This window comes from Xylona heveae (genome assembly GCF_001619985.1).
Source record: "Xylona heveae TC161 unplaced genomic scaffold L228scaffold_8, whole genome shotgun sequence".
Taxonomy (NCBI): domain Eukaryota; kingdom Fungi; phylum Ascomycota; class Xylonomycetes; order Xylonales; family Xylonaceae; genus Xylona; species Xylona heveae.
Window position 1 is genome coordinate 201,191 of NW_017264200.1, and position 15,571 is coordinate 216,761.

The 15,571-nt window shown below is 48.7% G+C and overlaps 6 protein-coding genes across 6 annotated transcripts; 3 read left to right on the plus strand and 3 right to left on the minus strand.

Annotated features, from left to right (window-relative positions):
- The first annotated feature begins 1,579 nt into the window (after nt 1-1,579).
- L228DRAFT_165352 (hypothetical protein) lies at nt 1,580-2,485 on the plus strand. Its single transcript, XM_018329423.1, has one exon. It carries the CDS (start codon nt 1,975-1,977, stop codon nt 2,437-2,439), a length of 465 nt encoding a protein of 154 aa, XP_018186603.1. The 5' UTR covers nt 1,580-1,974; the 3' UTR covers nt 2,440-2,485.
- Nucleotides 2,486-3,357, minus strand: L228DRAFT_165336 (hypothetical protein). The gene has a single exon (XM_018329422.1). The coding sequence runs from the start codon at nt 3,006-3,008 to the stop codon at nt 2,532-2,534; it is 477 nt and encodes a 158-aa protein (XP_018186604.1). The 5' UTR covers nt 3,009-3,357; the 3' UTR covers nt 2,486-2,531.
- A 645-nt stretch (nt 3,358-4,002) lies between these two features.
- L228DRAFT_165399 (hypothetical protein) lies at nt 4,003-5,937 on the plus strand. Its single transcript, XM_018329425.1, has 3 exons — nt 4,003-4,197; nt 4,274-4,399; nt 4,543-5,937. The coding sequence occupies exons 1-3, from the start codon at nt 4,122-4,124 to the stop codon at nt 5,745-5,747; spliced, it is 1,407 nt and encodes a 468-aa protein (XP_018186605.1). The 5' UTR covers nt 4,003-4,121; the 3' UTR covers nt 5,748-5,937.
- An 864-nt stretch (nt 5,938-6,801) lies between these two features.
- Nucleotides 6,802-7,253, minus strand: L228DRAFT_269456 (hypothetical protein; the record flags this gene model as incomplete). The annotated part of the gene is made up of 2 exons (XM_018335276.1): nt 6,802-6,923; nt 7,085-7,253. 2 exons carry the CDS (start codon nt 7,251-7,253, stop codon nt 6,802-6,804), a joined length of 291 nt encoding a protein of 96 aa, XP_018186606.1.
- An 809-nt stretch (nt 7,254-8,062) lies between these two features.
- L228DRAFT_248810 (hypothetical protein) lies at nt 8,063-11,466 on the plus strand. Its single transcript, XM_018332939.1, has one exon. It carries the CDS (start codon nt 8,483-8,485, stop codon nt 11,447-11,449), a length of 2,967 nt encoding a protein of 988 aa, XP_018186607.1. The 5' UTR covers nt 8,063-8,482; the 3' UTR covers nt 11,450-11,466.
- Nucleotides 11,467-13,733: 2,267 nt separating this feature from the next.
- L228DRAFT_248812 (hypothetical protein) lies at nt 13,734-14,163 on the minus strand. Its single transcript, XM_018332940.1, has one exon. The coding sequence runs from the start codon at nt 14,146-14,148 to the stop codon at nt 13,954-13,956; it is 195 nt and encodes a 64-aa protein (XP_018186608.1). The 5' UTR covers nt 14,149-14,163; the 3' UTR covers nt 13,734-13,953.
- Between the last annotated feature and the right edge of the window lie 1,408 nt (nt 14,164-15,571).

Below are 15,571 nucleotides of genomic sequence, written 5' to 3' on the forward strand. Positions count from 1 at the left end.
AATTTATCCCACGTATTTTTTGTTCTCTCGTGTCCTTCAGCGTCGGGGTTTGCCGAGGCCTTGCTGATTTCTCGTAAAACAGGGAATTACGGAAAATCCCAGATCCACTCAGACGGTAACGTGTACTTCCATCAAGTTTCTCCTCATAACTGAATCTCCAGGAAAGCCCCTCCTTGATCAATGGATTTGGGTTCGAACAAAAGCTAGTGACATACCTTAGGTAGGTAGGTAGTTACCGTATGGTACGTAGTAAGGTAATTAGATGGTAAGCATCTCCGAGGCCCCAGTAGGTGGTATGCCCCCTTCACTAACCGTGGCTCAATCCCGACGACTCGCCCAAGGTACCTGACCTTCTTGAATAAAAGTGCAAGATTACACTTTCTCTCTGATTTCGATTCTAATTCTTCTGGTTTCCTTCTCTCTTCCCCGCGACGGCTACCTCCATACCTTGGGTAGGAAAGATGATGCTGTACAAAGTATATGGTCTTGACAATATATCTTATCCTCTTCAAGTCCCGTCTTCTCTAGCGCAACATCCGGAGCAGCCTCCTTCGAGGAAAGACAGGCCTCGGCCCAGGGATGCTCTTCTGGACCGTGACAGTCTTGTAGTCTTTCTTAGCTTGGCGTAGCTTCCTTCCGGTCGGAAAATCTTGAAATTTTGTTTGCTGACAACCCCGCTCATCTCGCGCACCCGAATAAAATCAATCGAGACGGGACAGGGTGGCAGACACAGACACGAGATGGAGTCATCTCTCAGGATCCGAATCGACTTGGTAGGTTCGTTCGTGTGGGGAACGTGGAGAGGGGACGGTATTATTGCGGGGCCCCAAATCATCCTCGACCAGTCAAAAGCCTTGAACTGCCCGGACAAATTACATTATGGAGACTCGTTCTTCCCCAGGCCCCAACCAAATCTCTCGCTCGTGCCATCCACCACACAGCATCTGGGGATCCGTCGACGCCGCATGCTCGCAGGCGCAAATATTCGGGCTGCTCAATGGGCCTGATCGCGGTCCATCCTGAATAATTTTTTTCCCAGCTGACTACTGGTCCCAGTCGAGGCAGGAGAATTCTACAAATTAAATGCCACCCGCACAGAACACGAGTTCTCATCGTAGCATCCTTCTTCCCGTTCCCCTTTTTTATCAGCGCCGAACATCGAGTTATGCTCGCCCTCATGCCCATACGCTCATAACTTGCTTCCTCTTGTTCAACTATAAGCGAGACGACATTCTGCTGACTTCACATTTTCTCTTTTGTGTTTTGTACCCTCCAAGAGAAGACACCTGAGCGACCGGCCAGCCCGGCCCGTCTCTAATCGTTTGGACCGTCCTCTACCCCTCCCGCTCTCTTCCACTCTTTTCTCTTGCCGTTTCCTCGGCCCTCTCTCACCCCCGGAGAGTATCAGCAGCAGAGTGAGTGGAGGAGATCCGGAGAGGGAAATCAGCATGGCGAAGTGATTGACCCACGTTGGGGAAATTCCTCCACTAAAGACGATGACGACTGATGACGACAATGGAGAAAAAAAAAAAAGCCACGCGCTGTTCAGCCCACTCAGGCTGCTCTATCTTGCTGGTCTGTGTGTGGTCTCCCCATAATAATCATTTCTTGTTCGGCACAGCTCTTCCACTGGGGTGCATCTGCGTACGTGTGCGATAATCGGACGAGTGTCGGTTTTGCCTCGGATTCTCATCTTCCGCGGCATATCACGTGACATATAATTTCCATTCTAGGCGTGAATCTCATGATATTGATTCAGAAAAATGCCCAATTTTGATTTTACTGTGGAAAATGAGCTGAGATGCGAAATATTTCCGAAAGATCATGTCTAAAATTGACAAGATTGCTGGGGGGCAGTTTTGAAAACAGCTGCAGTGTCATCCAAAATCCATCCAAAAAAGGTTCCTCTGTACCGGGTTGTCTACCCTGCTGCCCTGTGAGAGCCTCGTGATCGGGACTCGGAAGGGACAAAACATGTCCAATCATCCACGGCAAGATGTTGGCCGTGGAGCCAATGAGAGCACTCGGATGGACAGGCACAGAAGCTTACATCTGGACGAAAGGATGACTACGGATTGGCTCAACGGCATGGCCAACGGACGGACGACGGCCTGCAACGTGGAGCGGCAATTGCGGAGCTTAGCTAAGTCGGCATCGTACATCCGCGTGCGCGACCTGGTCTGCCTTACTGGTGTCTGGTTGTCCGTGAAACGACTGTCGTGCTCTGCAAAGCCCAAAATGGTACTTGTATATCGTGGGAACCCTCGGACGCCGATTGGCAAGTTGCTGAAGAAGCAGACAAGGACGATTCCGACGTTAGGCATTGATTGCAGCCATCCTGTTGGGGATACATTACCTTCTCTATTTCCCATTCTTGTATCTACTTTTTTTTCTTATTATATTTACTCTACCTCAGACCCACGACCCAACAGGACGTGAGTGAGAGTGCTTGTATATAGCGTGTTTGAGCGTGTGAGAACCAAAAGGGCTACTCTCCGAGAGATAACCTTTGACTCGTTTGAAAGCCGAAATTATTCCTGTGGCAACACCACCACTTCCTGTCCGCTTCTTTTCGCGACTACGAAACCGACCTTCCTCCGAACCGAAAACCCCGAAAGAACACCTTGATTCTTGAGAGCTCGGGAACAGCTCACGGTGATTCGGAGCCGTCCAATAAGTGAGACGGAGCAAAGAGGACAACAAAGCATCCGGTGTCGAATTGTTGCTACGGTTTCCTCTTCGCAACGAAGAGGTGAGGGGAAAAGAATTTTTGTGAGATCGACTTTTTGTTGCGCGTCAGCCGCGAAGCAAAGAAAGTCAGTCATTGGCACATTGGGAGGAGGGGTAATTCCTTCACTCGAGAAAGAGAGAAAAGTGTGTGTTGTGCCTTGGCAGCGTTTTAGGAGGGGTCTTGGGACACCCTTCATCGTTTCCCTAGCAAAACCTTGGTGCGTGTGACGTCTGTTTTGGTTGGGGTACACCGGCGGTACCCCAGTTTCCGCAGGCATCCCACATTAGACCAAGTCGTGGCAAAGTCCGCTGACCCGGATTGCCGCGGTACGGAAACCACCAATTCTTCGGCCTTTGACCTTGCGGGCACGAGACCGACCACCTGCCGTCACAAGCGAAAGAAGGCAGGAAAAAGGCACCACGGAAAAACCAGACGGGAAGAGAAAGCAGAGAAATCCTCGGAAAGGGCAAAAGGAGGCAACACCCTGTGTTTGGATTGTCTTCTTCAGGTCACTCCCACGGAATTCGACGTGTATCCCCAGGTCTCTCTGTCATCTGGAGTGCTGCACCACGGCCCCCAGAAAAGATCTACAACTATACCACAATCCAATATCCTCTAACCCGGAAGAAACACGGCCGCTACCTACCCTGGACGAGACGAGTACCTCTTTTGGTTATATCGCCCCCAATTCATCAGCTCTCGCACCCACCGCTTCTTCCGCTGTCAGGTAGCATTTTTCCTGAATCGGTCGGGGCTGCTTAGTTCGCACGTTTCCCCTTCCTGCCACCTCGTCTGGTTCCAACAGTCGAGTCGACCATTTACCCACCAAACGGCGGATCCCTCTTATCCCGCCGCTTCGCCCACTTTTCGCTTCCCTTTAATCCCTTCATCTCCGCGCTTCCCTTCTTTTTCTTTTCTCCCCTCTTTCCTCCCCCCCACCACACACAAACATATTGGGAGAAAAATTTCACCAGTTTATTCTGGTCCTTGAAAGGCCTCTTTCCGCCGTTCGGTGTCGAGCAGCGGACAGCTGGCGACAAATCGGTGTAAAAGCCACGGCCGAACTGTATATACGTTTTTCTTGTGAAGAATTTCTGCTCTGTCTCTACTCGCCGATCCATCGAATCCATTTGCCAGTTCTTTCGCCACATTCCGCTTCGCAACTGAGCTATACGCACAAAAGACAAACCTTCGGCGCCATTTTTGATCGGTGACTGTTTGTGCGACGCTTACAACAACGCCAGTCATTTCTGGAAAATTTGGTTCTCTTTGCGACCGAAGAAAGCGTTCCTCGTCTCTTTTGTGAGATTGATTTGTTCTTCTCTCCACTCGAATTACCATTCTGCTTCAACCGCACCAAGGGGCATTTTCCTTGCACACCTCATCAATCATGCTGATCGACGGCGAAAAGTGGGCTTGTGAAGCCTGTGTCCGAGGACACCGTGTGAGCAACTGCCAACATGCTGGTAAGCCCAACTATGACTCTTACATGTCTGAAACTTTTACAACGAGCTCGCCTTTCTAACCTCCTTCGATTCTCAGACCGTCCTCTTACACACATCAACAAAAAGGGTCGGCCAGTCTCTCAATGCCAGCATTGTCGGGGTCTGCGCAAGTCGCGCTCCGCTCACGTCAAGTGTGATTGCAGCGAGAAGCCACATACCAAGGGTCAGTGCAGCCATATGGACAAAGGCGACGGCAAGAGTAAGCAAATCTCATCTGCTCTATTGTCTCATCCTTTTTTTTTTTGTTCTGCTTCGCTCTTGTTCTTTCCGCATTCGGCGTTTGGAAATCTGACTTGAGGATGGCAGGTGGTCATTCGTGCTGCTGTTCGCACGGTTCCAAGTGCACTTGTTCCATGAAAAAGGATGCGCGCAAATCCGTCTCGGAGATCCTCGAGCTTTCCAAGGCCAACAAGGAAGCTCAGAAGCCGCGTCTGACGACTGTGCAATCCGAGAGCTCACTGACCGTTTTCGCCAATGGCCACCACAAGCCCGCTCACAAGCACAATCAGATGGCCCACAAGTCCGGCATGCCCTACCAGATTCCGCGCTACCACTCTGTATCGGGCGGCATGGGTGATGCTCTTCCCCGCTCATCCATGGACAAGTCGTTCGACCTGGACGCCGAGCGCAGCCAGTCGGTCATGTCCGCTTCCGCCACCCCATCCATCCCAGAGGATACCCGCGTCGTCAAGTCTGAGCAGACCTCGCCGCGCCAGCAAGCCAACTCCGCGTCTCGGCTCAATTCTCGCCTGCCTCCGCTGGATATTGATTTCCCCGTCTATGACACGTCCAACATGAGCCAAGAGCAGCTTGATCTGCTGTCCGCGCCCGGATCATCCTATGAACAGTCCATCTCCACCCCCGAACTGGACCCTCCGCTGCTCTCGGCGGGCGTGGCCATTCCTCCGGTCGACTGGTCCGCATTTGATCTTCCCTTGGACACTGGCGCCTTTTCCAACAACTCGTTTAGTCAGGCGCCCTCGTTTGCGGGTGGATTTGACTATGGCAACCTGTCTCAGGCGGAAGTTGCGCCATCATCGTCTGGCGGTCTCTCCGACTTTGGCGACTTTACCTTTTCCAATGACAGCCCGCTAAACCCGCCGGGACTGGTGCACAACCAGGTTCCCTCGGACTCTTCGGAGCTCTGCGAGTCGGACTCGTACCGTTTGAGCACCGCGTCGTCGTACATTGGCCTTCCGCAGACTTCGATGCTGGCATCGGAGAACCTCGGTACGATTGACATTGACGAGTTCCTCAAGGGTACACGGCGAAGCCCTTCGGACGATATCAGCATGGGAATGCACAATGATTTTGCCGCCGCCACGGCTGACTTGACTACGCTGTTTGACGACCAGCCCAAAAGCAGCTTCTCGCGCGGCGTGTCGCCCGACGATATGCTTATGATGGCTCCTCAAATGCACTCGTCGGCCACGTGGCCTACGATGAACACGGGCGCCTCGATGCCCTTTGATACGGAATCAGAGGTGCCCGAGTGTCCTTGGATTAGTTGATTTGACGAATGATCCTGATTAGGACTGAATGCAAAAAAGTGGAGTCTTACGGCATGACGCAACGACTCATGACGAATTGTTCATTTTTGTTTCTCTTTTGGTTCATGTGCCCTTTTTTTTTATCTATTTTTTTTTATTTGTTGGCGAGCATGCGCATACCACTATAGATTTCCTTTTTCATCGTTGATGGCATTTCCTTTCAGTCACAAGTCACAGGGCTGTGGACGGGGTGACGAGTTTTCACAGTGATTGCCTCGTCAAACACTTATGTTTGTTTCTCCCGCCCTGCCTCACGCTTTCCTCTCCTGTACATAGTCGTCTTTCCTTTCCCTCGGCCGTGTCATTATTCCCTTTTTCTTTATATTCTTTCCTTTTTTGTCATGTATACCCCCCGATACTACACCCTTGTTATGGGTACGGAGTGGCCTTGTTGCTGTCCCTTGTTTGTTAGTGTCCTTTTCAAATCTTTTTTTATTTCCACGCTCATGTTTCTGGTCATTTTCTGTTGGAATAGAAGGAATAGTCGGGATCCAGCACAAGCACATTTGTTAGTTTTATATATATTCCTTTTTTTTCTCTATATTTTGCCATATCTTGGTGCGTCACGTCTCTTGGTATATATTATATTATATTTTTGATGTTCATATCATATATATCTCTCTCTTTCGATGTATCTACACTTTGGACAAAGCACCAAGTTCATGTATGTATGTAGTTTTTGTTTTGCAAACGGAGAAATTATTTCACTTGATAAACATTCTTCTCATATTGATAAGATTCTCGTCATTCTCATACGCTTGCTACAAAGTACAAAGTACAAAGTACAGTGAAGACGAAAAAAACAGAAAGAATGCAAACGAAAACGCCATATCGCCCCTTGTTCTCGCCCAAGTATAATATTCCCAACCCTGCGACTTGCAAATCATTTATTCTTCCATGCCTCACTTCCTCCCGTCGAGCGGACACCTTTTGTACGTGTAAACATGTACGGAGTAGTGTAGCCTAGCCGTACAAACCGTACAAGCCGTGAGACAGGAGACACCGGGGATACAAATCAAGTCGACTTCTTTCCGGCGCCGTACAGCGGTTTGCGCTGCCCCGTGCGCGTCTGGCGCTGCGAATAGACTATGTATCCTGCAATCCCCGCCGCGATGAGCGACAGGATGATGAAGTTTTCTGTTGTCATTGTATATCAGCCTCTATTCTCCCTTTTTCTTTGCCCTCTTTTTTTTTTCCGGTCTTCTTTTCTTATACTATCGTTCTTTTTCCCGCGCTTTCTTGTCATACTATTGTAAAGAAATACCACCGGATAAACGTGGGATAAGGGGAATACTTACTAAAGAAAAACTCAATCAGCGTCTTGAACAGGTTCAGGACATCTGCAAGCAATGTCTGGAACACGGCAGCGACGGACTCGATTGACGAGAGGAGGGTGTTGAGAATGGAGCGAAAGACGCCGAAGATGGAGGAGAAGAGGTCGGAGATGGCGTGGGTTATTCCTGTCATTTTGCTCTTTTCTTTTTTTCTCTCTTTTTCTCCTTCTTTCTTGGTCTTGCTGGACGTCTGGTATGGTTGCTAGAGTTGTATTTCGGAGGTACCGTGGTTTTGTTTACACTGATAGGTTTGAGGGAGAGAGATGGAGATAGAGTAAGAGAATTGTATGGTCAAAGCAGAACGTAGGGATGTGGGTTGTTCTTATATGTGAGACTTCGGTAGAAGAAATTAAGGTGTGTCACGCTCCTCTAATAAAGAGAAAAGGAAAAAAGAAAGGCGTGGCTGAGTATGATGTGTGAATAGAGTTTAGCTCTGGGAGAGGGAAACAAAAGCAAGAAGTTGGCTTTAGGCCCAGGAACAAAGAAAAGCAGGGAACCGGTTTTAGCAAGGATAATAGGATAATGGAATACAGTACGAAGTAGTTACTACGTAGCAAAGGTGGATAATGCAACAAGGCTACAGAGCTGGGGGTGATGAAAAGCATAGTAATATGTTGCACAAAGCTACGTAATAATCCTAGCACAGAGAGACACCAAGATGGCATGGAAATAGATTGCATTCCTGACAAAAATCCGGGGTGGAAAAAGGTCACACCTGGGGAAGGATCGACGGACAAGGGCAAATGACGTCGTTGGATGGTCATAAGAGGCACAGACCAATTAACTTCTATTGTTACAGCTGGTTTGGGGTTAGTTGATAATTTAACTTGAGCTAAGTTGTTTCTGGGTAAGAGGAATAATGACTCAGGAACTAATTAGCTTGGTTAACTTTTATATAGCTAACCCAGCTATGGCATGGAAACGACACTGCACCACCACTCTTCCACGACGACAACATTGTGCGAACCACGGTCGTTGATTCGTTGCTTTGCTCAATGACTCGGCTGGATTGATATTTTCTTTCATCGAGAGACTTGTCAATAATTTCTGAAGCTTTCTGATTTAAATTCAGGCGTGCAATATGAACATGACTCACGTGAAAGTGACTTGGGCTGTGGGGCAGTCTAATGGGACGCCTGACATTGACTGTCTACACTGCCAGCCTGTCCTGTGCGTTGCAAGGCGTCCAATACACGAATTTTTGCCAAGAACCTGGCGGCAGATCGACAGGTCGCCCATTATATAAAGTCTCTGCTTGAGTTCAGAAAAGATCTATAATCCAACAGTCTCAATCATCTAGACTCAACTTTTTTTTTTAATATCATTTAATACTTTACGAGAAACACATCTGCTATAACTAGAATGGCTGGCGTCTTGTCTCAAACTCTGCAGTCCATTACCCACACCAAGTTTGCTCAGATTGAGAAACAGCGCCATAATCTCCAGTCCCATAACAAGTCACTTGACGATGCGCTCGCAAAAGCAACGTCTCAACATGAGCGGATCCGCATCCTGCTGGATGGCCTTGAGTCGCTTGGTTCGTCTTCTCTAAAGCGTTCCGATGAGTCTGCAGAAGAGTCAGACGATGAAAGTATTTCCGGCAGTCCAAGTTCAGGAAAGGACAGCAAAGAATCCAAATCGCCCTTCTTCACAAACGAAGCAAAGATATATCGCAAACTGATTAATCAAGCCGACTCCGATTCTTCAATTTCTGCAAGTCTTCTCTCCGAATGGGAATCGAACTTGAAACAAACCATTGATATGCAGAGAAATAAACTTGACTTTGCGAGTCTCTACAGCAAACTGGTCACTGAATGGCTGACAAACTCGGCCGATACGCCTGTCAAGGGATCCGGTACAAGCAGCGCAGACAAACCGGCTGTCGACAGTGGTGCAGCCGAAGAGGCCTTTGAACCAGTTGGGCGTGAAGAAATGCATGAGCAACGCAAGACCTTTGAGCCTTATGTCTTCAACGCCAAAGAAACCGACACCGACGCAATCCAGGGCTACCTAACCAATCTATTCGCGTCGAATAAAATCCAAAAGGAACAGCTCAAAAAGCTGCGCCTCAAGTTCAAGAATTTTGGCGAGCACTTCTTTGCCTCTGTGTCTCAGCCCGTCTTCGACGAAGATGCAGTCAAAATGGCTCTCAAGGGTCTTTTGAAATTGGACCTGCTGACGGAAGAAAAGCGCATGATGTTACGAGAATTCCAGCGCAACAGTGTCGTCCTCTCCGAGATCGCCAATGTGCTCAACATGAGGCTTGCTGCTCTCGACGAATGGACATGGGGCACTGAAGCCATTCTCATTGAGCAGCGCCGCGCTTTAAATGGGCGGTATCGAGTCTTTACTGACGAGGATTTGTTGCAAGCCTTGTTTCTGCACTATTTGGGTCTGAAATGGGCGGTCGAGCTTAAGAGAGCCTTGTCGCAATTCTACGAGTCACTAGCCTGGACACGACAACGAGGCCCCATGTCAAAACTCGAACTGGAGAGAAGAAGGTACTTTTTAGGCGAGAAAGTGAGAAACAAGACTGTCGACCGAAAACGTCAAGCCTTCTACACGGACTACTTTTTAACCCAGCTTCCAGATTCAATAGCGGAGGCTGGACGGGGCTACGATGGAGATAGTGACGAGGACGATGATGATACCAATAGCGACGAGAGCAAGCAAAACTCTCCTGTTGAGCTCAAGCAACAGCTGCTCCACGCTCTCAGCACCGAAGCTTTGATCGCGAAAAACCTACACGGCAGCTTGACTGTCATTCAATCCGACTTCAAGTGGTTCGGGCCCTCGGTGCCGCACTCAACTGTGTTGGCCGTCTTGGAATTTTTTGGAGTTCCCAAGATATGGATCAGTTTCTTCCATCGCTATCTCGAAGCGCCTCTCCGATTCAAGCAGGACGGACCAGACGGCCAAGTCCGGCCTCGCAAGCGGGGTCTCTACAACTCGCACATTCTCTGCGACTTCTTTGGTGAACTTGTCTTGTTCTGCCTCGACTACGCCATCAACCAAAAGACGTCTGGCGCCGGTCTCTACCGTATGCACGATGATTTTTGGTTCTGGGGCCGTCAATCTACTTGCGAAACGGCGTGGGCTACAGTTCTCCGCTTCACCGAGCTAATGGGTCTGGATCTGAATGAAGAAAAGACGGCGGCGGTACGGATTACTGATCAGAAGAAACGCAAGCACAGCCGGGACTCCGAGGCGCTTTCCAAGACCCTCCCATATGGCGAGATCAAATGGGGGTTCCTCCGGCTCGATGCGAAAACGGGCGACTTTGTCATCAATCAAGACGACGTGGACAAGCACATTGGCGAGCTCAAGCTCCAGCTCGGCGCATGTAAGAGCACCTTTGCGTGGATCAAAGCATGGAACACATATGTGGCTCGATTCTTTGTCGCCAATTTTGGCAAGCCAGCGCACTGTTTTGGCCGACGACACGTGGATGACATGATTGAAACGCTCGTACGCATCCAGCGCGCCGTCTTTGCCAATGATACCGGCACCGCCAACAGCGTGACAGAGTATGTGCGGCAAATGGTCGAGGCGCGATTCGGCGTCAAGGATCTGCCCGACGGATTCATCTTCTTCCCCATGTCCATGGGCGGTATGGGCGTGACAAACCCGTTTGTCGAGCTCTTTGCCCTCCGCGACACCGTCGCCAAGTCGCCAGAAAAGATTTTGACGAGGGCTTTTGCCGAAGAAGAACGAGAATACAAGCATCTCCAGAAAGTCTTTGACGAAGGCAACGTGAAGCTTCCACCATTATATCACATGTCTGATGAACTCCGTGACTCTCTACAGCAAGACCGCACACGGCGACAACAGCAGCAAAACCTTTCCACGGCTCGGAAGTCTGACGATGACAATGACAGTAACTTTAACCTCGACTCTACTTCTGACTCTACTTCTGACTCTACTTCTGACTCTGACTCTGAATCCCTTTCGTCCTCATCAGACAATGATAACGAACCATCCCTCTTCATGACCTTTGAAGAATTCACCCGCTACAGAGAATCCACCTCTCCCCAGCTCGCACAAGCATATTCCCGCCTCCTCGCGTCCCCCGAACCAGCTCCTCTCCCCGAACCGTCTTTCTACGCCGCCCTTTCCCGCGCCGGACCCACCTCCGATCAGGATGACCTCAAGGAAACCTTTGGCGGCAGATACTGGCGGTACTTGCCCATCTACTGGCGCATCGTCGTCTCCATGTATGGCCCTGACACGCACCGCCGGTTTGGGTTTTTGAGAATAGTCGATAAGGGTCTGCTCCCGCAGGGCATGATTGAGTTGTTTAATGCCCGCAGAGCGAAATGGTTAGGTTGATGCTGTTTGATGCTGTTACGATTCTATGTATTTAATTATCTATCTATTATTATTATTATTATTATTATTATTGTTATTATTGTTATTATTATTATTATTTTTATTGCCATCATCGTCATCATCACCACCATCATCTCTGCTGTTGTTTTTTTCCCTTGTCCTCGCCCTTCTTTTCTCGCCCTTTGTCCCATTATTCAGGGGGGAAAAACAAAGTAAGTCAAGGAAAATAGGAAATAACTACGAATGGAAAGAATTTTAACTTTCCCCGTCTCATATATTTGACTTTTATTGACTGTATTTTATTTTATTTTATTTCTATTTCTATTTCTATATCTATTTCTAGTTTATTTTACTTTTGCCCCCTCCCCGTAACAATTAATTGACAGGAGAAGGGGAAAAATAAAAGAAAAAAATAAAATAAAAAATTTAAATAAGCTTATTTAAATGCCACGATCTGAGCAAACTTCCCAATCTATAATTACTCCCAAAAGCAAATGGATTGCATTTATCTCTTCCTCCCCACCCTTACGCAGCAAATACTCTGGTAGTGACATCCAAAATCAATATCTGATAGCATGACACCGACACTGTCGGTTCTGCCGGGAACCAAGGGAGGGGTTTGTAGAGTAGTAGGTAGATTATCATCTAAACTTGGTAATTTCTGCCATGTCGCAAATTGCAATCGGAAAGAACTACCAAACAGGAAAAAATAATATCAAAACAAAGGGTCACGTGTGGTCATTGAAACGCGAGCCATGTGGTAATTGGATCAGGAAACGAAAAAAAAAGGAAACGATTGTACAGAGGAATATTTTCCCAGATATAAAGTAATTTTTATTATTTTTTCCTATTCTTAAAGATAATAATAATAGGGAAAGTGAATGGCGGATACACTTGTCAAGCTTTTTTACGGAATGAACAAGTCTATGGCAAAGAATGACAGGTGCTGAGAGGCCTCTCTGCGAACAACTAGGGGTAAAAAGGGGAGAGACGGATGTTGTTGTGACTAAAGCTTGACTTGCGGAGACTGTGGAATATAGGGTGAGTAGATATTAATACACAAGCAGAGAAGATTGACGAGATGTGTGAGACAAGTGAAGAGCCAAGTGGGGTAAAAGCCTCATAAGACTTATTGTGCTGGAATGATTAGTCAATGAATCAATCAAGTAGAATGCGTTCATGTAAGCAGCTGCAGGCCGGCCAGGCAGACAGCAGACATAAGACATAAGACGCACAGACACAAGTGGGATGGTTAGAGGCGAAAGGCGTCGAGGGAAAAAATAAAAACATGTGGACGGGAAGAAGATCGAGATGGGAGTGAGAGGGGAGAGGATATAGAAGAGAGTATCCAGCAAGAAGAAAGAAAAGAGAAAAGGGAAAGGGGGAAGAGACAGAGGAGAGGGCGCGAAGAGGTAAAGGATGAATTGAAAAGGGGAATCAAAGATAAGGAGAAGAAAACAAGAAGGACAGGCGGAGGATGAGAAGAGAACATTTGTTTCCTGCAGGTCAGAGGAGAAGGGGGGAGGTCCGGCTCGTCAAGGCAAGACGGCAGAAGTACAGAGGACGGACGTAATGGAGACAAGAAGACAGGGTGAGAGAAAAAGGAAGAAAGAAAGGGAGATAGAAAAAAGAACAAGAGAAAGAAAAGCCGAGCACGGTATATCGGCCAATAATGGTTGCAGGGGAAGTCGAAAATTATGCAGATGCAATGCAATGCAATGTAGTCAAGGGTCGCAGATATGCCTGCAGGGTGCGTGCGCGCATACACGCATATACGCACACGTCTTTTCTCTGCGTCTCCTAGGGATGGCTCCCAGTAAGTCAGCTAGTCACCGAATCTATCGGCGCCACTTAACTGGCTAGTCTTTCCCGAAGGAAAGTGTGGTACAGCCCACATGTTAACGCATCCATTTTCTCACCCTGGTCAGACTGCAAGCCCCCCTCTTTTTTCTACGGCGGAATGCAGTCACAGAGAACCTATGAGGTTTCATGGGCGTCATAAGCCACTTTCGCCTTGGACCGTCCCCTAGACATAATTAAGCCCCATAACCCCGAAGATCCCAGACAATAGCTGTGATCAACCCTACCTGGACTCTTCACCCCTACCACCTACCTAACGCAAAAGGTCTTCTATCCGTAACCCACAAAACGTTCCACTACCCTTTCCCTACCGACCTTCTTCCCCACCCCGCCCAACGAGGCGACCAGCGGTCAAGGCGACCACCCCTAAAATCTTGGGTTGCGGTCCGCCCCAAATTGCTGCGACACGCTCTGCAGTCGATGCAGCACTTGTTGCTCACCTGAGAGATTTTGACCCGGCCGCAGGGTACCAGCCGGAATGGCCAAACGTGCGTGCATGTAGACAATTCCAACGTACATTCACAATAGGCAGCAAGAAACGACGAAAGATGAATGGCATTCCTGAACAGATCAGTCCCGGTCAAAGATCAAAGTCTGCGCATCAGACAAAGATAATTGTAAGAAAAAAAGCCAGTGCCGGTATGTTACCTGCTATCGAGCCGACTGACCACGCAGGATTGTTCTGATCGAGCAAAGCAAACCCAGGGTAAGAGATTGGCCAGGGCACGCTTCCCCGTGTTGAATGATTGGACAACAAAATCAGTAAGCGTGACATATTGACCCGGGGCGGGTTCGTTTACATTGTTCACCAGCTTGGATAAGGGCAAAATTCTCAACATGTTATTGAAAGGAAGAACGACAATGTAGAGAGGGGGCAAAGCAATAAGCTGCGCATGCCCTTTTCAGCTTGAATGACACTTGCAATCTGTATTCTGATCGCCGTTCGGACGTCGGATTGTAACTGCGCCCCACTCCGTGATTGTTTTGACCGACGGTGGTGGCATCCGAATGATTCCCATCAAGTGAGGAGACAAGGAGCACTGTGTACGAGGCCAAAGCAAAAAATAACAGGCCTGAAAATGCGAAATGCATATGTGCAACGACCGATCGTTTGCCTTTCAGGTTGCCTCGTCCCAAACCGACACGGCTGATTTGCTCACTATGCCATTCGAAGACGCATTGGTGATGCATTGATGCAGAGCGAGTTTGCCACCATCGTAGGCCAAAGCACCGAGCACTGGTAGCAATTCGGCCCAAATAAAGCGCGTATTCCTTGATAGTGGGGTAGAGCTGACGATCAATTGGCACTCAACGGCAGGGTTCAGCCGTATTCGAGCGGATATGGATGATGAACCTGTGTAGCAATCCAAATTCCAATCCCGGGGGTAGCCCGTACAGTGGTGGGGTCCCAAAGGATTGAATTTTTGTGACCCGCAAATTTGATTGCAAGATAGCTGAACTATGATGCGAACGGACGTTTGAAATTGACCAGACCGCGTTCGCCACGTCAGTAGGGTCCTTGATTGTTGATCGTGCTTCCTTTCTCTAGCGTGAAGCCAAAACTCTAACTTGAACATGGCGTGCGATGCTCTTACCATGTTTCCCTGCCGTGTGTCGGTCACGCCCCGTCTTGTGGATCCGACACGGATATGTTGTGGCGACCCTAAAGTCTGCGATTGAGAACGATCCCGAATGCAATCGTGGTCAGCTGAGATGATGTCGTCCCAGACAATTGGGCAATGGCATGTCGGTCAAATTCGGCTTAGACGTGAGCCGGGCATGCCGTGGCATAATCGATTCGTTAAGTTGCAGCATTGCAACGCAGGATGTGACAATAAGGTGACTCGAATTCGATGTGATGCTAGAGACAAGGGGCTGACATGCATATTGCCAATATCAGAACCGGCAGCTGCCAGTAGTTCTGCGATGATAGGACAGTAGTACGCGACAGTCAGTGCATCCGAAAGTGTCCGTCCAGTCTTTTCCTAAAGAGAGTAATGAGCCATGACAGACGTGAACACAGGAAGGAATTGGTTTCCCAAAAGATCCCTGCAGAAAGCCAACTAAAGGAGCGCCCTTGAACTTCGAGCGAGAGCACGGAAAGGGGCGTTGACGAAAAACACCAATTCCGATATCTCGACCGGGAGTAAAGGCGGCACAGTTCGATGGCCGAGACCAGGCCAGCCAAGAGAAGAATGACCGAGCGCGACTCGGTGAAGCCATGGCGTCGGTGGGAGAGAATGTGGTGATTCAGATGCCAAT